Source organism: Vanellus vanellus (genome assembly GCF_965231255.1).
Source record: "Vanellus vanellus genome assembly, chromosome: 1".
Lineage (NCBI taxonomy): Eukaryota > Metazoa > Chordata > Aves > Charadriiformes > Charadriidae > Vanellus > Vanellus vanellus.
This window is the reverse complement of record NC_138905.1, coordinates 201,291,506-201,317,921: the sequence shown is the minus strand read 5'-3', so window position 1 is coordinate 201,317,921 and position 26,416 is coordinate 201,291,506. Positions and strand designations below refer to the sequence as shown.

At 39.0% G+C, this 26,416-nt stretch overlaps 1 protein-coding gene across 1 annotated transcript in view; it reads right to left on the bottom strand.

Annotated features, from left to right (window-relative positions):
• The window catches only part of SACS (sacsin molecular chaperone), a gene marked incomplete at its 5' end in the record, with an annotated part of 78,118 nt that overhangs the window by 15,535 nt on the left and 36,167 nt on the right, over positions 1-26,416 (bottom strand). The window contains 7 exons of the mRNA XM_082495852.1: positions 510-601; positions 3,041-4,523; positions 5,600-5,746; positions 7,053-7,164; positions 10,281-10,366; positions 13,115-13,202; positions 16,141-16,291. Of these exons, the coding sequence (XP_082351978.1) occupies positions 510-601; positions 3,041-4,523; positions 5,600-5,746; positions 7,053-7,164; positions 10,281-10,366; positions 13,115-13,202; positions 16,141-16,291 (2,159 nt within the window). The remainder of the gene's footprint in view (positions 1-509; positions 602-3,040; positions 4,524-5,599; positions 5,747-7,052; positions 7,165-10,280; positions 10,367-13,114; positions 13,203-16,140; positions 16,292-26,416) is intronic.

Sequence of the window (26,416 nt, the reverse complement as noted above, 5' to 3'; positions counted from 1 at the left end):
CCATAAACTATGAATTAAGACTCGGGGAACACTTGATGAAAATTATATAGTCTGCAGTATGCTTGAGATATTTTTCTAAAACCAGACAAAACTAACACACTGATGTGATCACTTGTGATTGTGAGATAAGAGATGATCCACAATAGCAAAACCTTGGCATAGCTATTTCATATGCAGATACTACAAACACAAAATAGAATTCAGACTGTCTTAACTGGAGGAATACTATTTACACAAAATTACTGAACCTTGAATGCATGCTTTACTAAGTGAATATCTAGTCTTTTACTTCAAATTTTCATCCTTTTTCCTTCATTTACAATTTTCATTTGTGTCATTTCCAATTCAAACAACATAGTCTGTTGTATCTTAGACATTTTTTTAGATGACCAATTTATTTATGTGAACTCAGTTTCAAAAAAGACATTGCTTTAAGCTTGGGTTTAGAACTAGTCTGTCCAACCATTAGCAATCTGTTTCACTATATGATAACACAAAAAATACAATACCTCGGCTTTTTGCAGCTTCTTTCAAAGCAGCTAGAACCTCAGGCTTCAGATCATCAGAAAGCAACCTTCCTTCCAGCCCAGGAAAGAGTGATCTAAGCATATTATTAAAAAAAAAAAAACACAAACACAACAAAAACCAAAACACACTTCAGCAAAGCATCTGATTTATTTATGTTGCTGCACAGAAATTACCAGCATGGTAATCATCGTGGTAAAACAGCCACATGCAAAGCAATTGCTCACATATGCAGAACTGGGCTTTCAGTGGGCATTTTTTGTATAATTGAGAAAATCATACATTTAGAAGCAAAGAGTAGCAAGAAACTAATTTTTCCAACTGCTCTTCTTTTCAAAGCAGGTCTAAGCAAGTTTTCTTTTGATAGAAAAACTGGGATTTGAAAATTATTTTCATCTATTTGTATTCTAACCAAAAGATAAAATAGCACCCACTGTTCTATGTCTCTTAAAGACTATTTTGAAAGCATACAAAAAATACAACATGTAATTCTAGAACTTCAAAAGATCTGTAGCTTCCAAAAGATCTGCAGACAGTGGTTAAAATTATTGTAGCCAAGAGTCAGTCTCATTCTGCCCTTCCCTCCCCCTTGCCTTTATGTTAGCACTTAAAACTAAATAGTTTTTTAGGGCTTTGCTCTTCCTGAAATCAAAAATAACTATCGAGTTTAATTCTGACAGCGGGCATGTCAGTTATACATAAATCAACACAGAATCTTTCTTGTTCTTCCACAGGTGTTAACAGAAAGACATTAATAAGAGCTTATTTCAGCTTTTTAAGCAGGCTCCAAATTTGAATATGCAAAGAGCCAAACTCTTAAGTTTAAAGACATCTAGCATAAGTAATTTATCATATTTATAACATTAGAACTAAAAATAATGACTGTAGGCAAGAATAGATGCAAATAAAGCATTACTATTTCAGATTTCTGTATTATCCTAACTAGTAAGTAGATTTATGCCTAGTATAACATGCTTTTATATCAGTTCTACAAGACAAACCAAACTAAATCCATTAGCAACAGAACACAAACTAAATAAGATATCATCAAATGCCCAAAAAAAGTATCTTATGACTAGTCTGAAGCAGGGCTGTTAATTCGCTAGTCTGATCATGGGAATGTTTTTTGTATTATTATACTGGCTTAACTTCTGGAAGGAGAAAAAAAGTGAAAGAATAGCAAAAGATAAATCATCTCACAACAGATGCCACAGAATATTTTTTTAATCATTTTTTAAAAGAAGACACAAGTATCACAGGCTCTGAGTACCGTTAATCCTCTGATAAATAACCTGAATTGTCTAGAACAAGAAAGATTCTGGGTTTAGAATAAAATAGAAAAAGAACAGCAGCAGACTTGAAAAAAGCAAACCCCTCTCAAGCAACATGGGAAGACCAGTTACCTGCATCCAACTGCTTCTCTTGAAGATGTGTTGTCTATACATATATTCAAACCACAATTTATATAAGGATCTTACTTGGAGCACTGTTTACCTTCATAATATCTATATTAGCACGCTCCAACCCACCTCTACTTCCCTTATAAACAGTCCATAGGGCAGTAAAAGCAGCAAAGCACATACCAAGTGTCACATTCTCTCAAGTTGAAAATTAGTGGAACTCTAAGGGAAAGGAGAAGGAGGGGTGGTTGTGAACATACATACAGGTAACACTTCATGATGAGGAACAGCTACAGGTAAGACATCTGGTGTGTCTGAGTGACTTCAAGCAGTACCTCATAGGAGATTACTTGGAGAAGGGTCCAGATTTAACAAATCTTTTATACATGTGTAATCCAGTACAGGCATAAAAAGCAGTAGTCATGCTTTCTCCCCAGTGACCCCAAGGTCACTTATTCCAGCTATCCTGCTCTTTCCTATCCCCTCCCCAGGGACAGCGCAAGCTTTTTTGGCACATAAAATGTGAACCTAATTGGAACATTGATGCAGCTGGGAAATAAGCAAGGACAAAAAATTAATTGTGGAGGGACTAGAAAGAACAAAGGGAGAGCAGATGTAGAAGACAAGCTCGCTTCTTTCCATGGTAGTATCTTTTTACTTCCTAAAACCAGTAAGTGTTTACTACTAAGCCCTTCAGTAAGGGCGTTGTGTTAAAAAAAAAAAAAAAAGCTTTAAGTAATCTCAAGCTTAGTTTAATAAAAGCTCTTATCAATACCTAATTTAATGTACTTCCTAGTATGCATGTTTCTAACCTCCTCCTGTTTATAATTCTCAGAAGAAAGTTAATTTGAAATATACCCTGAGGTATTCCCCTAAAGCCTAGACTACATGATTCTTTATAAACTTATAATGGCACATAGCTGTCAGACTTTTCAAATGACACATATGCACACAAACATGTACATATATACAGAAAACTGAGTTCTATCTATGCATTAATTCATTACATTACAGGCTGCTGCATATTATCTTGTCTGCTGATAAGCAAATAACAGTCTGAAGCCCTGTTTTAGCATTTAAATTAAAAAAACCAGTATTTAAAATATTAAGTATACCTGGGATATTCTTCTGAGGTTATGTAAACTATATCCTGTTCTGACACAGATGAGGAAAAAGGAATAAAATTTCCATTCTGTAATGGCAAAAGCTCCAACCCAATCAGTTCACTGTAGACTCCATCAGAAAGCACAAATTCTAAAAGATGAAGCTTTTCTTCAGCAGGTCCACTGTGTCCAGATTTCCTTAGTACTTGCCGTACTACAGCAGGAGTCACTTTTTTCACAGCTTTTGCAGTAGAAATAGTAAGATGCACTGCACTAGCAATATTTGCTGGTACCTTGGCAATCTGCTTCCCTGAATTCTGGAGGTAGTTGAGAACAGACTGTGTGTACTCCAAACTTTCATCCATTTCAGAAAAGTGCACCTGTTCCACCTGTATCCACTGATTACTCATTGAGTAAATAACTGTGTGCTGGAGCAGCTCTTTAAAGAGAGGTACTACAATTGGTTTCCAAGGTACCCTGATTTTGTTCTCATCAGGCCATAACCTATAAATTATTTCAGCTGACAATGGAAAATCAGAATTCTTCTCAGTCTCCATTCGTTTGATAGCTTCCAAAATAAGGGTGGTATATGCCTTTGGCACTATATTCACCACAAGAAGATCATTCCACAAAGCTGCCGGATCTCTCCATTGATCCAGCTCTCGCCATTTGATACTCCTCCTATTGTCTGTAAGACCAAAGAAACCACTAACATGAACTGGGAGTCCAGTTTTGCTTTCTTCACCTGGAGGCAAAGGCAGAAAACAAAATGCTCTTCCTGAAAAATCTGCTACGGCTCCTTTTTCCTCCCCATTAGTTGATAAAGACATGGCTATTCCAATAGTAGGAACAAATTTCAAGTCATCAGCTAAACAATCCAGTTCAGTACACATTCCTCGACCACCCACACAATTACATACCAACCAAGATGTTTTCTGTGCATCCTTAACACTCTCATCTTCTACAACTATATTTACATGGTATGTCACACATGTTATGCTATTGCTTGGAACTCCCTTACAATACTGATTTATTGCAGTTCCTAAGATCTTGATAGAATTGGGTCTTTCGTGTTTCAAGGCCTTGTTCTCACTAGCTGTTACTCTAAAAATCAGCCTCTCAGTTCCATCAGCTTCCCTAACATGCAATGAAACATCCTGAACACTCTTCAAGAAAAGCAAGACTGTGTCTGCATCTGCTCTGAAGGATTCAAACAGCTCCAAAACCTTCTGTTTGTCGTAAACATTGCTGCTCAGTTGGGAAGGCTGCAGACGAAGTGGGAAACGAAAAAAAGTACCAGGAAAGTTTCCATTCTTAAAGGTTTCCTTAGTGCTGCCAAATACACCAATGAATGGTGCAAACTGGTCTGTAAGTTCATTGATTTCCTTGCTGTCTTCTTTTAAATTCCAACACTGGCCTGATTCATGAGGTCCAAAAAGGGTTTGATGGGGATCAAGCATTCCAATCTGGTCACCACTGAAAATACTAGGGACGTCTGTATACATAAAGAACAACAACTATTAATCCTAAAACAACATAGTTTCCAAATACAGTCTTAAGGAACAAATTTTAAAAGGGCAAGAAAAAAAAAAATGTTATAAAACTGCAATGAACCTAGTATCAGTCTGATACCATATAATTCAGTGCTCATTAAGAGAACAAGCACACCCCTATTCTGCAATTAAAAATATAAACTCACTCAACTATTTAAATTTTAGCAAACAGTGAGCAACAAAAAGTATATTTTTTCAACTCTATCCTTTTATATTTCCAATATTTTCATGAAAAACAACAATTTAATTTACTAAAGATGTGTTCTATTACATTCATACTTTGCAGATCTTGAAGGCTTGTAAACAGTAATCTTGTACATTTAAAGGCATAAATTTCCAGAATTATCAAACCACTGAACGTATTAAGCTTTTATTCATGCTCTACTAGATCAAATATTGTGAAAAAACATCCTGTGTCTTACAAACTCTCTTCACAAGTTAAAAAATGTTATTTCAGCAAAAAATTGCCTCTTATCCTGCACTGTTATAATTACTATGTAGACTGTAAGCACTATTTATGCTATATGAATATTACCAGCTTGTGAAAGAGTACGTACTATCACTCTCAAACGTAAATATGCATATACATCTACTGTGGAATATCCTTTATAGCATGAAATAAAATCACTGCTTATTATGTAAAGAAACTGCATAAAAGTTTCAGTCTAGTCTAAACTTCCACACTTCTACTTGCATATCTACCCTATATTATGGGCTTCTATAATATGAATAGCAGTGTATAATTGAAATAACAGTGTAAAGGAACATTCACTTCAATATAAGGGACTAAGGACACAATGATGTTACTAGAAGAAAAATATCCTCCAAAAACCTTCAAAATCCAGAGGACACCTTCCAGAGTTTTAGAAAAATAGGAACCTTTCTTCAGGAAACTTAGCCAGCGTTCTAATTTAAAAATGCACTATAGAGAAAGTATTAAATGTTTGATGAAGACCTAAAATAATTAAACAATTTAGAAAATTCAACATTTTCATTTTAAAATATCTACTGAGAGTACCTGTTATATGATAAACTGAATTAAAGCCAATTCCAAATCTGCCAACTTTCAGGGGATCATCTTTCTTCCTGCTTCTTGCTATTTCCTGTATACCATGCCAGTCCTCAGGGGTGAAAATTGCATCATTGTATGCATAAAATGCTGGCCCTATAATAAACAGGCAAATGTTAAAAAGATGACAGAAAAAAAACTATTTACTGTTAAAAATTTCTAGGAAACAAACTTGCAGAACTGAGAAAGTATTTCTTTAAAGTATACATGTGCAAATTTAATGGGGGAGCTACAACTCAAGCTGACGTCAAATTATGCTTGGCCGTGAAAGGAACATATAGAGTTGCAGCAGAAACAGAAGCCAGAAGATGGATTTACTGCTGTACATGGGACCTAAAAGATGTATATTCTGATATGGTATCTAGTTCTGGTGCACAGATTTTAAAAGAATGATTCTGAAAAACTGAACAGAAAGCAGAAACCAACAAAACTTCTGAAAGAAGTGTCCTCTGGCAAAATGCTCAAACTCAATCTGTTAAGGCTATCAAAAAGATGTGTGAAAGATCTACTCATCACAGTCTATTAATACCTCCACTGGAAGGGAATACATGGCAAGATATAACAATAAAATCTGTGTAGAAAGTAAGACAGACAAATTCAAATTAGAAGACATAATGAGGCTGATTAACAACTGAAAAAAGCTAGAAACAAGTAGTAGTGAACCGTTCATCATTGAAATCTTTAAATCATGACTGAATGCCTTTCAAGATGATTATGCAAACTAATTTGTTTGATAAATACATAACTGACCTCTGTCACACAAAGCTGTATTAGATGATGTAAACACCTTTGTATGGAGCAACTTTGATAGAAGGGGGAGAGAATTAGAGAATAAGAGATGGGAAGAAAACAGAACTGCTTGGAGAATGCTGAAATGTAAGGAGCTAGGGTAGTCTTTACATGAAGAACTGGAGATAGCTCTCAAAAGGTAGAGGTTAATATGTAAAAAAAATCTGAAAATGATTGTCTAATACCCCAAGTATTCTTTTATCCTAGGTCTTACTCATTAAATTTTTGTTTACTTGCTCCACTAAAAATCCTTTACTGTATTTTGGGATATGGAGTGAACCCAGGGAAATAAACACCAGGATACAGCCACCCTGGGAGAAGTGACTTAGAATAAAGCAGAACACGGAGATTTTCCCTCAAACAACATTAACTGCAAGCAGTTGGAAAGCTGCTACTGACAACCTGCATGAAGACAGTTTAAGGCCTTCAATACCAAACACTGGCTTTGAAAAAGAATTATCAACATTAGAACATAGACAAAATATGCACCTAGTAAGGTGGAAACAGCAATGGATTTATCCCTATATGGTCATCTCTATACAGCAAGGAGAAAAACAGAGAACCACATGCATATTGACGAATAATGGTCAAAATTAATAAAAATTATATTTACCCTGATATTGTGCCATGTCCTTCGACCATAGAGTTTCTGTTCCATACTGAGTTTCATCATATAAAAATCTAACCTCTGTGGCACCTGCATCTTCTGCATTCTGTATCAGTTCCTGAGACAGCCAAAAAAAAAAAAAAAAACCAAAACCAAAGTATAATGTAGTAATGTTGAACAGATTCTAGCAATGGCTTTCCAACTTCAACAGTAGAAAATAACAAGCAATTGTCTCAAGTGTGATCATTTTCATACTTTTCAATCAAAATAATTTTATCCAGTTTACCTCAATGAAAACAGACATCATCATAAAAGGAATATTGAGACATATAGTATAAAAGCAATCTGAATTTGGAGCTCAAATACCACACACAAGCAGTACTTATAGTTTTCAGAAATAAGCTACTAAACTGCTACTATTATATTATCCCAAATCAGAGTTGTACAAGACTCAAAACAATGCAAGATGGCAGAAGAAAAAAAAATTAAAAATAAAATAAAATCAAAAGTTTACTGTTAAGCCTACACAAAAGCTATGAGACAACAGTGAGGCAACAAGTCATAAAAGGGCAATACATAGCACTCTTTACATCAACTGAATTCTGTTTAAGTTAACAATTCACAGTATGAACCAACTGTTCAAGAGCCATAGTGCTCACTTCTAACACTCCTTCAGCAAAGGTCTGTAAAACAGTTCTGACCTGTAACTCTAAATCATGAACCAACAGAGCTCACCTGTTGAATGAAGCCCGTAGACTAGAAAGAGGCTTATGTTAAGATTGAGTGTTTGTTAAATAGTATTAGTAGTGGTGAGAGCTATGGAAAACTACAATAAATACAGTGTTAATAAACTAGTTCTGTAAACACTACCGTTATAAAATATGCCTATCCAGTCCCATTTACATCAATAGCATTATACACTGCAGACACGTAAGCATGATTATAAATAACTACAGGATCAGAGCTTCACACAATGCTCTGTTTACACTGAATCATCAAAGCGTATCACAGCTCCAAAGATACACACTCATACATACACACGTACACACATGTGTGTATGTTTGTGTGGGTATATGCAAGTTTGGCATAAGCATCTCAGCTGAATTGAAAAGCTATGTAGGTACATCACATCACATCCAAGGTATTCATACAATATAAATTCCATTCAATTATGCATAAAGACAAAGACTTGCTAGCAAGATGAATCTTTAAAAATGCATCAACTAGCAACACATATTTCAGATTAGGTTGCATTTTAATATACTGTTGACAGTAAAATAAGCTCACTGTTATCTAATATCAAAAATATAGCCCCTCAATTTTTCACTTTGTGGCAGTATGTTCAGTATATGAGGAATACCACACAAGTAACCAAAATATATTGTTTATATTGTTACTGCTACATAATTTTGAAGCAAGATGCGATAGCAAGAAATATAACCACAGTTCGGTATATATAATACATTTTTAAAGAATCTCCATGAGGTATTTAATTACAAAAAACATGTAATTCTTCTTCTAAAAGAATAATTAAGACAACCATTCAAGAAGATACAGAAAGATAGCCAAAGCCTCTAGAAATATTAAATAATAAGTATAGAAACCACCATGTAGTCAGAGATTTGAATTCATTTGGAGCATCTGCTACATTCAGCTGTAAAAGCATTGTATTTGAAGAATCCAAACAGTGAAATCCACTTTAACAGATCAGCAAAATTTCTGGTAGTAATCCCTCCCTAACAGTCTCTTAACTCTAAATTGTAAAACAAGACAAGAGGGACATTTCTACTTTTAGATTTACCTATCTGATTTCTAAGGACATTATGTTATTTCTTTGCATTGGAATGAAAAATTGGCTTTAAGTTGTTAAGAAGGTCTGAACCCTTCATGATTCAAATGCATCTCATGGATTCAACTACTGCTGGGAAATAGTAAAAATGTAAGCACCCATTCTATGAACAGACACTGCTCAGAACATATCCAGGATGCAGTTTGCCAATACAATTGAAGATATGCTTATCTGAAGCATTCACACTAAAAGTAATCAACTTCTAGTTCCACGGTTGCAAAGAAAACCTTCCAAGAGACAATAAGAACTCTCATCACATGTCACCATTTGTACTGGTGTGGTTTATATATACAGATAGACATACACATATATCTGTATCAAATCCCATTAGTTAGAACCTAGTATTCCCATACACTAAGAAAATGAACCTCCTAACATCTGTGTGATGAAGCATTCTGCATGAGAAGTTTAACATTGAACTAACCACCCCAGATGCTCTTCAAAAAAACAATACCACAGTGGCACTTCCAGACATTAGCATAGGAAGCTACGATAAATCAGGCAAATCATCTTCTGTACGTACCTGTCTTTCCCCTTGTGGGATCTGACAAATTTAGAATGATCTGTATTTTTTCAGATCATAGAATCACAGAATGGTTTGGGCTGGAACAGACCTTTAAAGATCATCAAGTCCAACCCCGCTGCCAAGGGCAGGGACTGTTGCATACTTTGAAATCTCCTGGACCAATGATAAAACACTGTAAAGAAAACTAAGCTCAGTTCAGAAAATCTTGTGACGCTCTTTTGTTACAAGAACCAACGTCTAGACTAAAAATGTTTTTCAGCCCATACAAAACTGATGGGTTCATTGTTCTTGTAACTCTAGAGCAAGTCTCACAAAAGCCACCCAAAGTGCTCTTAATCTAATGATGAAACTTTGTGACACTGTAAGAGTTCACTGAGGAAAATATACTTAGCTACCCAGAAATTCTACAGCAAAATCTTGTATTAAAATCTCCATCTTATCCCAATCTTATGCTAAGATAATATCTCCCCCAAAAATGTATATACCCTTATGTGGTTTTACCATACCTTAGAGCAGAGATGAACAATAAAGTAACAAGCAAAATAAACATTCTAGATCGCTCGTTCACACAAAGAACACCATGAAGTCTCTGACTTAATTATAACATCTGCATTTTATCTCTATTTCTTTATAAATGACAATGGCACCTGTGACAAGCAAACTCGGACATTAAACAAAACAAAAAAAAAAGCCACACAACTCACTTTGCCTTGTCCACAGAAATGGAAACATGTATTTCCTCTACTAGAATGAATATCTAATGAGGTATGACAACTACAAGATTTGCTGGAAAGTGTTAAAGTAATGGTATTTTGTCATACATACTAAATGACTGCTAAAAATACCATTTGTTATATACCTTAAGAATCTGTCCTCCTTCTGGGTATCTTCTTAAAATATCCTTAAGAAAATCAACAAGTGGTGGAGTTGTTTGTCCAAAACGACCTAAAAAGCAAACAAAAAATAATCTGCATATTATGCTACTATGCACTTAATACGCAGGCATAGCATACTTTGGCTCTAGTGTATGCTTCCTGTTCTGGCATACTGTGGTGCTGGGCCTGGTGCTAGCTTTGGTGTTACCTGGGCTTAGCACAGGAGGGAAAAAAAAGAGTCAGAAAGGTACTAACAAGCACTACAAAGTTCCTCTCTAAGAGAAAGAGTCTATCATCTATGACTCTGTCACAGAATGAAAGAATCAATACTCTTCAATTCAAACTCCAGTCTAGGACTAAAGAGCAGCTCCCTAAATCCAAACCTGGGAAACATGTGCTTCAAACAAATATTAATGATGCAATCCCCACAAGGAAAAGACTCTACTGATGCCCCATCTATCACTTCCCTTTAAAGTTTATTAATAAAGTAATTACTCCTACTCTCTACATATACATGTTTATAAATTACACAGATTCAAACACACACACATTATATATATTATGGCATAAAATGTTAGACAAAAAACAACCCCACACAGAATCCTCAGCAATGCGGAAAAAAGGGTATAGAAAAGAGATACGTATTTGCTGAGAAAACATCAAGTGAAAACATCACATATCATCTTCTCTTTACGAAATTTTCATATTGGCTCTTTATTTAAGGTAACTTAGTAGCATCAATTAAAAAAAAAAAGAAATTGCAATTCACAACTGCAAGGGTGGAAAGTATTTTATAACTTTTGTTATTATTTTTACAGTATACAGATGTATATGAAAGTCAACGCACAGTACACAAACTTCCAAAATAAGGTGAACTGATCAACAGTAGGAAAGTTTTAAAGTTTGAGTGTTTCTTTTCTTAGGAGAAATTCTCTCTAAAAAAGGAAAAAAAAATTTAAAAAAATAAAATAAAAAAAAAAATATCGAGAAACTGATCTTTTCTAAGTCTAACTTGGGCAGGCAGGCAAAAGTGTTTAAACAACACATTTCACTATGGGAACCACAAAACCAGACAAGTAACTTAAGTGATAGGGCTGAAGACAGACATTATTCTAAAGCCTTACATCTAAGAGTAGAGCTGTTCTATATATGTCACAAAAATTACTCTGTCTTCAGATCGTGACTTACTGCACCCTATCAAAGGCTGAAATGATTTTTCTTGAGTATTAGAGCTGGTCATATTTAACACAAAACTGGTTCCACAAATCTGAAGGAGAAACTTTTTCCACAATAAGGACAGTCAAGCATTGGAACGGGAGCCTAGAGAGCCTGTGCTGTCTCCATGCTTAGAGACTTTCCAAACTGGACCAGATCAACCCTTGAGCAACCTGGCCTGTCCCTGATTGGAGCAGAATGTTGGAGTAGAGACCTCCTGATGTCCCTTCCAACATGGATTATTCTGCGATCATATGAAAAGATTATGCATTCTTTGATAGACACCAGTGATGAATGAATACAGGTGACATGGGTGATCTTCAGAATACTTTAGCAACCAATGTGCTTGGCTCTACTGACCATGCGCTTTCTGACGTTTGAAATTCACAGCCTTCCTTGATTCACCTGCTGTAAGGAAAAATCTCAGAACTGAAAGACTTCAGGATGAACACAAAAGGATGGTGCTAAAGCCTTCAGATCTTTTAGATTCACTTACATCACAGTTGTGAGCCAGAAAAAGTTAAGTGCTTTATCTAGGCACAGACTGCTTAGAGTGATATCTCTAAGAAAATCTCACAGCCAAATATTCATTCCTAGGCACAAAAAACACAGCAACAGTTTTTCCTTCCCATGTGAGGTTTCTTAGGACTACACTATCTTCTCCATATACTTGCATGGCAAAAGAAAAACAGCTGAGAGAAGTAAAAAAAACTTTTTATTTAGTCTACCACAGCCTACAGACAGCAAAAAAATATCAGAGCAAACAGTCAAGAATGAGAGAGAAAAAAAAAAATTTGATACCATAGAACCATGGGTTCCATTTCCATAGGTGTTTTCTAAGTATTGCAGGTTCTAGAGAATGTGAACATGCACTTCTGACTAATATACAAATGCTTCATTTCCCTCTGTTACTAGAAAACCATCAGCCAGTACACTCACGGCTTATATAGGCCAAGAAATACAACATTTTGTGCCACCAAATAGAATACCTGCATGAAAAGAAGGGTTTTCTTCTTCATCCTACCATTCCATTAGCATTTATTTCATTCCCTTATACTAATGCTAGCAACCAAGTAATATAATCATTACAGATTTTAATTAGAGCATTTCTGAAGATATTCAGGTATCATAATCTAATTCAAGATACCATATAAAGAGATACATCTGCAAATTTTGTAATAAAAATGTAACTAAACACAGAATAAAAAAAAATAAAAAATAAAAAGAAATCAAAAGTATAGTTTTCTACACTGAAAATATATCCTTTCAGTATCTGTATTGCTTACAAGTATTCAGCTTATTTCATATGAGACAAGGCAGCTATTAACACTACTGCAAGGCAAGTTTTATTGACTCCAAAGGACAGCAATATTTTAATTTCTACACATGAAATTACAAAGAAAAAATTAAACACCAAGGCACTTAAAAAGAGAGGTTTAATTTTCCTGGAGCAGAACAAAAAGAACAAGTGAAGGGATACCTAGGACTTACAAGAAAAATAATTGCTTCCCATTTCAAGAAGAGAATAATTTCAATTAACTCCAGACTGCGTTAGAAAATGTTTGGACCTTCCAATTTATAAACAGAAAAGTGTTTTTCATACCTCCTCCTTTCAACCCTTTTGACTGAAGGTTCAGAAAAACTTGACTTTGAGAATTCTGAAGATCCACAATCTTGATACCATCAGATAACTGAAATAAAAAGTAAGACAGATCTTGATCAGAACATTCTGCAGCATAAATATTTTACTGTAGTTTCATTTCCTACATATTTATTCTACAAAGTCTGGTTTTACCTAAAAGTATACAAATACTCTGAAACATACAGTATTCAGTTTGAGCAGCACTTTCAGTCTAGGACGGCCTCCTTTGCCTAATGATACTGCTCAGATGAAGTATTAGTTTGTCAGTAACAGGACCAAAAAAACAGCCAAACAAATCAGGTGGCAAAAATGCCTACAGAAGCATACAAAGAGCAAGCCATAGCCTCTCATTTTCACATTTGAAAAGTTCTACGTTCTGTGAACTTCTGGGAAGCATACAACTAACAGAGCTATTGTTTTAAGGTGCAAGCCCATAAGGAAAATACACATACACAGGAAGTACGTGGTGTATGTACTCCAAAAAGTACATATGGGTATGCAATTTCATTGGAGTTTTACACTAAGTAGTATCAGCTCAAAGTAGCTAGCAATACAGAATGCATAGAGACAAAAGTACGTCACAGAAAACCCCTGAAAAATTTGACAGCCTCATCTCCCCATTACTTCTACATGCAGACCTATGGACTCACTAGGAACATGACAGAGAAACTGGGGTAAACTAATCAACAAATTCCTTAGCAGCCACTGCAAAAACTATTTAGTAAACCTTATACTTTTGTTGCAATTCTAGTTTCACACTATATGTGATGCGATACTAAAATAGTCATATATGACATGATGTTATCCTGAATATCATGATAACAAATGCAGAATTAGAAGTTCTGCTGTGCTAATTAGAAACTTAAGCAATTCAAATTAGTTTCCACTTACAGTAAACTATATTAAAATTTTATTATGTGAAAATATATTATTATATTAGTCTCAGTTTATAGCAAAGTTCAGGACCTCCTCCTCACTTTGATGGATAAACACAAATCACTACAAAGAAGTTGCTGCTTACATAGACGTAGACACTCACAACCTAACTACACTTAATAAGCAAAAGACAGTCCTAGTCCACAGTCTGTAGTCATAACTTAAAAACATTGATAAGAAAAAGAACACTATCCCTTTTCACTTAAACCAGTTTTAAACAGTACTTACAACAACAACGCGTTTATTGTAAGTTCCTACAGAAATGTTATACTTGAGATGATCTTGTCTCAAGATGTAAAATAGCTTAAACTGGGCACACTACCCACTCAGGACTCACTAAAATAAAAAAGAATCGACAGAATGCTGTAATGCATTACCAGGTATTAAAGGAATAGAATAACCAAATTTTCTCAGGTAGGATTTTTGTAGCAAAACACCAGCACAAAGAACAGATTCAAAGTTAACACTGTAAGGAACTATGAGAGAAATAGATACTGGATTTTACTTAACATCTGTAAATTGCATGTAGGAGCTTTAATGGAGAAAAGATTTTACTGATGAATATTCTACTACCTCAGTAAATTAAAAATAATCTGATCCCAGTAGATAGGAGTTCAAAAGTCTATAAAGGATTTTCAGAATTGCTACAGTACAAATATTCCCATATGTATTTTAGTTTAATATTAAAAAATCAGAATAGCTATTACAGTCTGCTTACTGACTGTTCCCTGCCAAAAGACAGTTTTCTGTGCCAGAGTGCTGCTCAGATCTTCACTTCCAGATGAATTTTAGAAAGTGATACAGACCTCCTTCCTCCCAAAACAGGAAGGCCTGGAGAGAACAAAATCAAGGACACACAAAACCAGGCAAGAAAACAAAAGATAAACTACATGGGCAGTTTGTTTCAAACATGACCATTCAAAGATTACTCGTGTTCCCCATGTAGGTTCTTAAAAGCTTCTTGACCCATACAGCTACTAACATCTGGTTCTTTCCTAGCATCATAGAATGGTTTGGGTTGGAAGGCACTTTTAAACATCAAGTCCAACCCTCTCTGCACAGAGAGCTTCACTAGAGCAGGTTGCTCAAAGCCTCATCCAACCTGACCATGAACATTTCCCATGATGGGGCATACGCAACTCCTCTGGTGGGCAAGCTGTGCCAGTGTTTCACCATCCTCATCATAAAATATTTCTTCCTTATGTCCAATCTAAACCAACCTTCTTTCAGTTTAAAACCATCGCCCCTTGTCCTGTCACTACAGGCCTGGGTATAAAGTCTCTCTCCATCTTTCTTACATGCCCCCTTTGTACGTTGAAATTCTACAATAAGGTCTCCCTGGAACCTTCTCTTCTCCTTTATGCATTTGCAAGTCCCCTTGTACTATTTAACCCTAATTTCCAACCTCGTCTCTCTCCCCTTCTTGCCTTTACTCATCCTACCCCACCAATTTCCCATTTCCCAGAAGCGTGGCCAGCAGCATGCCAAGCAGTACTAAAACGGTGACACCAGGCTGCTACCTTCAACAGAACAAGGTCATTCATTCATTTGACTCTCTCCCCTGTACCCAATTTTTAACTTGTAAGGGCTTCCTGTCACGGTAGCATCAACACTGCTGTTGAAGCTGGTGAGCAGGGAGAAAAATCAATTAAAGATCGAAAGGAAGGCAGAACAAGCACATCAGCACTCTCGGCTGAATCGTCTGCTCTCCCCTCTCCCTTTCCCCAAAGAAACAAGGATAAAGCACGTGGATCACGTCAGGAAAAGACACAAAAACTCGAACGACAGGAGCTGGCACCATCAAGAGGAGTACGCGGGTTAGCCGCTGGCCCGAACCACCTCCTCGCTTCCCACGACAGACTCCCACCTAAGGCTGCGCGCACACCGTGCTGCCCGCCCACCAGAAGCCCCGGCAAGATGCAGGAGGCCGCCGGGTGGAGACCTCCAGCAGCGCGGCGGTATGAGAGGCCACCAGAGAAGCGGAGGTGCCCCTCCCCTTGCCCCCACCCCCACCCCACCGCCCCCTCACCCCCACCGCCGCCCCGCCTCACCTCTCTGCCGCGGTGCCACAGCCGCTGCTGGGCCGGGGGAAAGCCGGCTGCCGCATCAACCCGCGCCTTCACGTCCCCCACCGCCGCGGAAGGCGGCAGCTCGAAGGTCCTGCAGCCCAGGCAGTCATGGAGGACGGTCACCCGGGCCAGCCTGCGACAACACGACACACACCGGCTGAAAAGAGACGCGCAAACGCCCTGCCCCGGCGCCCACCCTCCCTCCCGCCCGCCCTCCCCCTCAGGCACCCCGCAGGCCCGGGATGGGCGCCGGAGCCCGCCCGAGTACAGCGATGGCAGGCGGTTGCCTGTCCCTCTCTCCCGGGTGGGGAGATAGAGCCGCCGGGCCTGCGAGCGGAGCTGCTCCCGCGCCGCCGCACCCCTGCGGCCTGGTCTCCCCTCCCGCCCCGTCCCCTCCCGCCCCGCCGCCACTCACATGCTGGCCGCGGCACACAAAGGACCGTTAGCTGCTCCTGCCGCCGCCGCCGCCGCTCCCCACACGGGGAAGGGGGGGTGGGGCCCGCGCTGAGGGCTGCGCCGCGGAGGAAGAGGAAGGAGGGGAGGAGAGAGGGAGGGGGGAGCGGGCGGAGAAACCGCCCTAAAAGCGGCGGCAGTGGCGGCGGCGGCGGAGAAGCGCGCCCGGGCCGGGCCCCTCAGCGGGTTTCCCCCCGGAGGCTGTCGGCCCCGGCTCTGCCTCCGCGCAGGGCAGCCCCGCGGGTGGGATTTCCCACAGGGCAGCCCCGCGGGTGGGGCTTGGCCGGCGGTGCGCGGGCGGGATGAGGCTGCCGGAGCCGTGCCTGTGCCTCCTTCAGCGGGACAGCCGGCAGGGAAGCGCATACGGATGCTTCCCGTAATTCCCAGCATCCAGGCACCCACCACCACCACCACCACATGGAGCTGACAAAGTTACAGCTGATAAACCTCATGTTTCTCAAGGATGCGGAAGGAAACCTTTTTTTTCTGCGCTTCTGTCAGTCACTTGGTCGTGAATATTTATTGATACGCATCTTCTACTTTATCTCATAGGGCGTATGGGAAGTCCTCATGCCATTCAAGACTTATGGAAGGTGCTCTCTCTCCTGAAAACAGAGTTTTAGTCTATCGGTGATCCCAACGAACTAAGGGGACCTGCAGAAACTCATGGAGGGGGCCAACAGAAACCTCCAAGTTTCAACGCGTGCAAAGTTCTGCGGCCAGGACACAGCATGGGCTGTGCAGCAGCGATGGGCTGAATAGCAGCCCTGCTTCAAAGGAGCCAGGGGATACCAGGCTGAGTATAAGGCAACAGCACGCTCTCTCTGGAAGGAGGGTGACCAGCAGATCAAGGGAAGTGACTCTCTACTTGTTGCTTAGGCAGCTGGATCTAGGATATCGTCACCAGAATGTGATGGTTTTGGGCTTCCTCAGTTCCAGATCCTGGCAGAGGACTACTCACACGGTCAGGCACCCAAAGCATGTGACCTACAAAGAGAAGATGGGGGAGTTGGGTTTGTTTAGTCTCATGAGGAGGAGACTAAGATGCAATATAGTAACATGCCACAACTACCTGAAGGGCAGTTACAAGGCAATGGAACTGAACTCTTCTTAGTAGTGCAAGACTGTAACAAGGGGCAATGCCAACAAACTACAGCTTGGGAGGTTCACACTGGACAGTAGGAAAAAACCTGTCACTAGGAGAGTAGTGCAGTACTGGCATGGGTTGTCTAGAGGCACTCTTCATATTGGGATATTTTCAAGGCTTAGCCATGACTGTCCTGATCCAGTATTGGCAATCCTTCTGCTCTGAGCAGGAAGATGAGATACAGACCTCCAGCCAACAATTCCATTTCGTTCCAACAGGTCCTCAATTCCAGTCCCTGACTAAACTAAAACATTTATGACTTTACTCCATGACAGGGAGTTAAAACTGCCACTTGGCAGCAACAGACAGCAGAGTTTCTGCGGAAGGAGGGAAAGACACAACGGACCTGTTTGCAGAAAGTGTATCAAGCTAAGAAAAGATGAGCCCACTAAAATGGAAGGAAGCTTAAAACCCACAGAGGTCAGGTGGATCAGAATCCAACACAGTATCTATGTAAACAGAGCTTTGCCAGTGCTGCAATATTGTATTTCATTCCTCAGCAATGCTTTTATATTGAATACTACAGGAATAAAAGAAAATGTTAGAAATTCTGTGGGTCTGACCCTTCACCAATAATAATAAAAAACCTATTTTAACTTATTAAGAGGATGGATCTAACTCTTTGCTTTAGTTTAGGACTTTGTTCATGTTTCTGTTGTTTCATCTTTTTAACTTTCTGTTTTGTTAAATCCCCTTCACAGTTTGCCATCACAGATTTTTCCGTACTATGTCCAAAGGAATGAAAAGGCTGCCTCTTAGGTTTATCTTTTTATAGAATTGTAGAATAATAGAATCACCTAGGTTGGAAGGGGCCTTTAACCCTAACACTGCCAAAACCACCACTAAACCATGTCCCTAAGTACCATGTCTACCCGTCTTTTAAATACCTCCAGGGATGGCTACCCTGCTTCCCTGGGCAGCCTGTTCCCATGTTTGACAACCCTTTCTGTGAAGAAATTTTTCCTAATATCCAATCTAAACCTCTCCTGGTGTAACTTGAGGCCATCTCCTCTTGTCCTATTGCATGTTACTTGGGAGAAGAGATCGACCCCCAACTTACTACAACCTCCTTTCGGGTAGTTGTAGAGAGTGATAAGGTCTCCCCTCAGCCTCCTTTTCTCCAGGCTGAAGAACCCCAGTTCCCTCAGCTGCTCCTCATAAGACTTGTCCTCCAGACCCCTCACCATTTTTTTTTCCCTTCTCTGGACATGATCCAGAATCTAAATGTCTTTCTTGTAGTGAGGGGCCCAAAACTGAACACACTATTCAAGGTGGGGCCTCACCAGTGCTGAGTACAGGGGGATAATCACTGCCCTAGTCCTGCTGGCCACACTATTCCTGATACAGGCCAGGATGCTGTTGGCCTTCTTGGCCACCTGGGCAAACTGCTGGCTCATGTCCAGCCAGCAATGCCCCCAGGTCCTTTTCCACTGGGCAGCTTTCCAGCCACTCCTCCCCAAGCCTGTAGCACTGCATGTGTTTGTTGTGACCCAAGTGCAGGACCTGGCATTTGGCCTTGTTGAACATCATACCATTGGCCTCAGCCCATCAATCCAGCATGCCCAGATCCCTCTGTAGAGCCTTCCTACCCTCAAGCAGATCGACACTCCCGCCCAACTTGGCGTTGTCTCCAAACTTACTGAGGGTGCACTCGATCCCTTCATCCAGGTCATTGATACTAAAGATATCGATATATAAAGATGTTAAAGAGAACCAGCCCCAATACTGAGCCCTGGGGAACATGTGTTACCAGGTATGTCTTGATAGCAAAGGAATATACTACCTGCAGAAGGGTGTGGCAGGAGGGGCACAAACTTGGATGACTGCACAGGACGGAAGCAGTGAAACCTGCTGCAGTTCCATCTATATCGGCTACTAAAACAGTTTCCAGACCAGCTGAACCACCAAGCCACACTGGTAAAATCAAATTCTTCTTCGCCAACTGGGATCACAGGAGTGATTTAGCATTTTATGAAGCATGCATAATTGTTTGAATGGGACCCTGGAGTGGAACAGAGCGATCTCAACTCTCTATGCCGAACATCTCAAATGGTGGGACACATTCAGTGGCGCAGACAATCCTGCTGTCAATGGTTGGCTGAAGTTCCCCAACCCATGGCACATCGCATGACAAGGCAATACTCCCAAATTATGTCTGGTGACAATTTAACATTAATTTTGAAGGAATAAACTATGGGTACCCCAGATTCTGTCTAGCATGTGACCTCTGCAGTAGATAGGGAGGAGCTGGGAAGAGCTGATGATACAGAACTGGAACCATGCAAGGTTCTGGACAAAGGAGTTGGATTCCTGAGCTCCTGGAAATTAGCCATACCTGTTCCTCTGATAAATCTGATCCTCTTGTTTCAGGGGAGACTTTTTTCATACTGGCAGGAATGAATGTCCTGTTTCTATTTGCCGTGGGACACCTTTTGTTTGCCTCTCCTTTACGATGCGTTTTCTACTCTGTTTTTCCCTTTTGATAATTTCTGCCTTTGGGTCGATTTTTTTTTTTTTCTGTCCACCATGATAGAAGCAAGATGTTCATCCTCTCACTACCTCTGTATTAATAAAGTATGCATGGCTAAGGCATGTGTTCCAGTGCAGGCCTTTGATCATCCGCCCTGTTTAATTGTTGGCATACCACCACCACCAGTCTTCAGGACAATGATCGGGCATGGTTCATAGACCAGGGACAACTCCCCACAGGCAGAATGGACAAGGACATTTTGGTTTAGGGCCAAAGGCTGTTAAGTTTTTTAGACCTGAGCTGTGCTGTGCCACTTACCCTTTGAGTTCTGTCCCCTTCCCTGATGCCCAATCCCATTTTATTTATTGGCTATTGATGTAGCTATTGATGCTAATAAGCAAGATTCCCACTGATTTCAGTGATGCCAAAATTTCAAATTACCAATTCCATGGCATAGCCTGCTAACAAGAGAAGGCACTGATTTAAGGAACGAAGATAAGGAAAATGAACACCAGTACTGATACCAAATCCAAAGAATGGGGAAAAACGAGCTCTTCTCAAACACTACAAAAGAAAAAAAAAAAAAAAAGAGTAGAACCATTCCAAGTAGAGTTTCAGTAAAAACCTATTTGCAGAAACTTAATTGGAATTTAAAGCCACTCCTACAGCATTAATTGTAATGCTGATTTCTATCAGCAACATCCTGGCCATTCATCTGGCAAGGAAGGTAGAATATAAATCTCCTTTTTATTACAAAGTAATTTATACATATCCTGTTAGCTATTATCAAACTCTGTCTGTTTTACAGCTTATGGCAGTGACATTTGTAAACCTTACTTTTTCCTGATACCTAAATAAAAATATCCTAAAAAAGTGACTATATAGAAATTACACTGTCTGATGGAAAAAGAATACATATTCCAGTTTGCAGATTTTCACAACAAAAAAAAAACTAACCTTTTTTTTTTATTTTTAATCTTGCTTATGCCTTTGGAAAACAGAACTATAGAAGCTGTGTAATCCTAGCAAAGTTAAAGGTATCAATCACATACATATTTGTTATGTGGAACTGCTACTAATGATTGTATGTGACGATGTAAAAAAATCCATTTGACCTGACCAGGTGGGAATTTTGTAGCCACGGCAGTTAGACAAAAATATCTTTGAAATCTAAAATGATGGGGACTGATTTGAGAATTTTTAAGTACTACATATAGAAATACCTATGGTAACATTTTTATAACCACTTTTCCAAGCAGAATAGCGTTTAGATTTAAAAATACATATGGAAAATTCTCCTGTGGCTATAAACAAGAATTCTGTTTGGTTCAGAATGAGGTGATACAACCTCAAAAAGTAGGGACATGCAATAAAAAAAATAGAAAGAGTCTCTGCAACATTAAAGTATTTTTATAAAATGAAACGAAAACCATTTTCTTAGTGACATTTCCTTGAAAACAGAAAGTTCTCTGTTGCAGAATGACCTCATATTTCCAATAATTTAAAATAAGTGTGCAGTAGCAGAAAGAGATGGATGCAAGCCCTTTCCTCCCTTATCACTGTGCTTAGAAAGACGGAATGGTGGAAAAGGAGCGTGCGGTGTGGTAAGAAACAAGCATGATTAGGTCACTAATGGAAGAGGAAACCCACTGCAGCACAGTAGCTGCCAGTGCAGCAAATGACATTCTGCAGTGCTGGCAGGTGAGTAGCAGTGACTCAACCACTCCGTCTAGATTTGAGCCAGTGCACACCAAACACGAAAACAAGACTTTCTACAACACAGTAAGCACTTACCTTCATTCTTAAATCAATTCCTCAAGTGTTTCTAACAGATGTTTTAAACATTACGTTGCATACATTTCACATTAGCCAAGGATTACGGATTGCATTGGTCTGTAGTCACTGCCAGAAGCTCGCTTTTTTCCTTGCTTACTAATGCCTTTTCAAGAAGTTTGAGAGTAAACCTACCATTTGCTGATGACACATGTGCTCCTCACTGGAAAGCCACTCCTTACTGGAAAGTTTCTATTTTATTTGAATAGCTCCACTAACAGAAAACAAGTTGTTGTGTTGTTTTGTTTTGTTTTTTTCTTAAAAGAAATCACTGAAATGGCCATTGTCCTATCTAGTACAAACGACAAAAAAAAAAAAAACAAAAAAAAACAACTGTAAAGCATTTGATTCAAACAAAATATCTAGTTTTTGCCTTAAAATCTGTTACACAATGTAATTTGCTGAAACCATTTTATTGTAGATTGGTGCAGTGAGTTTAAATCAATTCTCCTATTCTGCAATCCTCGTGTGAAACCATCATAGGCAGCTTCTAAGCAAAGTATCTGTATGCTCGTGGCTTAGTCAAATATTAAAGAACTGAAGGAAAGTATTACCTGTTTTGCAAGCTGATATGTTTCTAAACATCAAATATCAAAATAACAGGATATTTTTTAAATACTACTAAAAACAAACAAAAGATTTAAGGGCACAGAGGCCAGGAACAGCCATTTGTTTCCATCTAATGATTTTGGTCTCTCAGTTATTTGGTTTAATGTTCAAGCCAGTTCCTTGATGGCACTAAGCAAATGCTAATGGAAAGTACTTAAAAGACCCATAAAACTTGTTTCGGTTTATTCTTTGTGAATAAACAGCAGAGCAGGAAGGCACAAATAAATGATAAAATTTCAAAACCTTCCCAAATGTAAAATTTCCTCTTAGATCTACCTCTAGACTACTTTAAATTAAGTCCTGGAGGAGAGGACCTAACCTTACTCTTAACTATAGTACAGTGACAATTACTCCACTAATTTGAATTGCTAAGAACCACAGGGTTTTCTATTCCAGATGGTACAAATAACAAAATACCAGTACGAAATGCTTGGCATTTCAAATTATGCAAAAGATTAAGCCAAAATAGTGATAAAAATAAACTGCTCAATTGCTCTTTGGAGAATTACATTATGAGGGACTACAGTGTTGCAAGAACTGCTGTTGGCATACATTTTTAATAAGCAATATCTTAAATTACTGTTGATGTTTTCTTACAGCCTTTAGTGCCAATAAAAGGGTCAGATTTAGAACACCCACTTTAACCTTGAAACATGAAAAAAGCAGAGCCTAAATTTGTAAATAGATTTCAGTGCCTATTGTAGCTTCCTAAATACCACAATGAATGCAGGCCTAGGGGGTTTTGCCTCCACTTAGGACACATAGTGATCAGCTTATCAAAGGTATTTTCTCCCATACTACCTTAAGACATTTTTCTTATTTTCATTCCAGAGTACTTAATGAAGCTATTACCTTTCTATATAAGTGAGGAAAATCCACTCAATAACTAAAATGAGATCAGCGGCCCTGGATTACACATTCATTAATCATTTTAAGAAGTATTTCTCCATCCCTATTGCTTCTGAACACTGCATCTAATCATGCTCCAAAGCTTCATAATATTTTCTAGGCATCAGTAAGTAGGGCCTTATGTATTTGGGGAAAATCAGAATCTCAAACAGAAGGAAAGACAAGATATGCGATTTTCTTAAATTATGAAAAGCCACAACTTCAAGCACCTCTGCAAGTATCTGTACATCAGATAGTGGATGATACTCATTAATAACCTCTCAGATAGTGCTAGCTCTTTACCAGCTCTGTATCAGTTCTGCCTCCTTCATAGCAGGGTTTCGTACAGAAATGCAAGCAACAATTTATCCTTCGGACAACAGAAGGATGGGTGGCACAGAGGAAGAAACATGAGCCGTATTTAAGGCTTGTGAGAGGAAGGGAGGAAAAGGGGAAGAAGCGACATGGGGCATCCTCTTCTGGGAAAACACAGAAAAGAAGTGAAAGGGATTCCTGGGCTACGTGACAAGTCCAGTCACACAACTGTAATAGCTGGAATTAAATACTGCTCCAAACACTAGCTCGTACACAAGAGTTGCAGAATTGTTCCCTGGGAATTAGAGGCTGCGATTCCGTGTCATGTCCTACATAAGGCAGCCCGGTGTAAGACATCAAGCACCTCCAGCCTCCTACACCCCCACTGCATTTCGCTCTTCTTTCTGATTTACTGGTGGAACTCCTTACGTAACAGCCCCTTACCCTGGTTCAGCTGGTATTACCCAACTTGAGAAATTCTTACGATTTGGATTGTTTGAGCTCATTTGGCTCATTTTGACAGAGCTGAGACACAAAGCACAAGGCCACAGTGATATCTTCAGCACGGAGGGTGTCCTAGCCTGTAGCTTCAGCAAGGATAAGCCATAAAGACATCCTAACTGCTTCCACGGAGGTAGATGGTAAAACTTTCACTAGCTGAGGGCAGGGTGCTTTTGAAAATTCTGTCGTTGTTGTTTACACCCTCTGTCAGTGTGACAGAACAGATACGGTATGCCCTTGGCAGACCTTTGTATATTTGGACACAAGAGAAGCAGGAAAGGTAGCAGTCAAGGGGGTTTTCTACAGAGGTGAAGGAAAGTGAGATAGGGAACAAGACACCTATAGAGGCTACAGAGCAAATTTTTAAATGTACAACAGATTGTGTCCTTATTTATTGTGTGCATGTGTTCATAGTTACACACACACACTTATGGAAAGAGTTGATTAGGTACAATACGTCTATTGTAATTTATGTAAAATCTGTATTGAAATACGGGTATGACTTCAGTGCAAAGTTAACCAAGCCTGTGGTAACTTCTCTTCAGTTAGCCTGTCTTGAACAGAAGCAGCCACACTGCAAAAAAAAAAATTAAAATAATTGCAGCGTTAAAGGGTTTCCTAGTCAGTGAAGACTGGATTGGCAGCTGATGGGTTGTGGTAACTAAAGCTGTAGTGTGACTGTACTCTCTTCCATCACGGACCAGTTTAAAGCACTTCAGTACCCAAAGATTTTTGTAGGTGCACAGTAACCAGGTTAATGGCAGCATGTGCTTAACACAAACTGACATTTTAGCAAAAGCTATCTATCTACACTGTAATCAATGAAGCCTTTCTGGAGAAATTCATTTTAATTAGTTAAAAAGATGTGTTTTTTTAAATATTAGTATTGCATCTGCATGTCGATAGAAAGAGGAATGAGGATGGGCAGTTTAGGGAATTGCACCCCTATTACCGTTAATTAATTTCATAGTGCCAAATATATATAAAATGAAGGGAAGAGTTCTAAAACTGCAAAACCTGGACAGCAAGTTGGTACTTTAGCTACTGTTTTTATATATATTGCATAAACTCCATGGAGCTCCCACTGGGAGCACAGTCTGGTTATTATAGACACTATAAAAAAAAATATAATAAAAAGCATAAAAGCTTGGCCCTGCCCCAAAAAGCATCTATTTGCAGTGGACTAAAGACATGCTGGAGGAAGGGCGTACACCAAAATTTGAGAAGCAAACTAACTTGGTGCAACATCACAAGAGCATAAGGGTCAGCTAAAAATGAGATATTTGCTTCAAGTTAGGCATCCAAAGCCCTAATTTTGCACACAGATTTGAAAATTGACACTTGATTACTGTTAAAAAGAGCTAGGTATGCTATCAATATTAAAGTTGTAGCTCAGGTAAAATACCAAAATCTTTGAGATCTGTAATTTTTTATAACTGACTGACAGCGGAATAAAAAAATTCCACTGGGGATTCTGAAATATCACTACATAGTCTAATGGAAGCTCAGTTTAACTGAGACTTACATAAAAAACATAAACTGCATGGAACCAAATGAGCAGAAATCACTATATAACTGACATGACAGGATATTTGTCGTTTATGATCTTGGTGGAAACAAAGCCCATCATTTAATGGTATCCAAAAACGTCAATATTGAAATAGAGAATTTTGAATTGTTGGCAGCATGAATAATGCTCACTGCAAGAAATCTGCTTTTAGCAGAATAGATCGAGCCGTTTACATTTAAAAATCAAGTATGTGTCAAGTCAAGTCTGTTTGCCTCTCCCAACTCTGAAGCTTGATTTATTCAGTCCCACCTCTGTCCAGCGCTTAAATATTGGCCCTGCAGCTCAATCTAGGACAATCCATACTTTCCAGCTCCTGTCCCTGCCAGTTCTGTAGTTTCATCTCTGGTCCAGTTTCAGCCCTTGGTGCCAACCGAGTTCACTATCAGACTAGGACTTTACAAGAGACCTTTGTGTCCTACTGGATTACAGAAGAGCTTGCTGCGTGGATAACTTGTGCAATGTCTAAACCTCA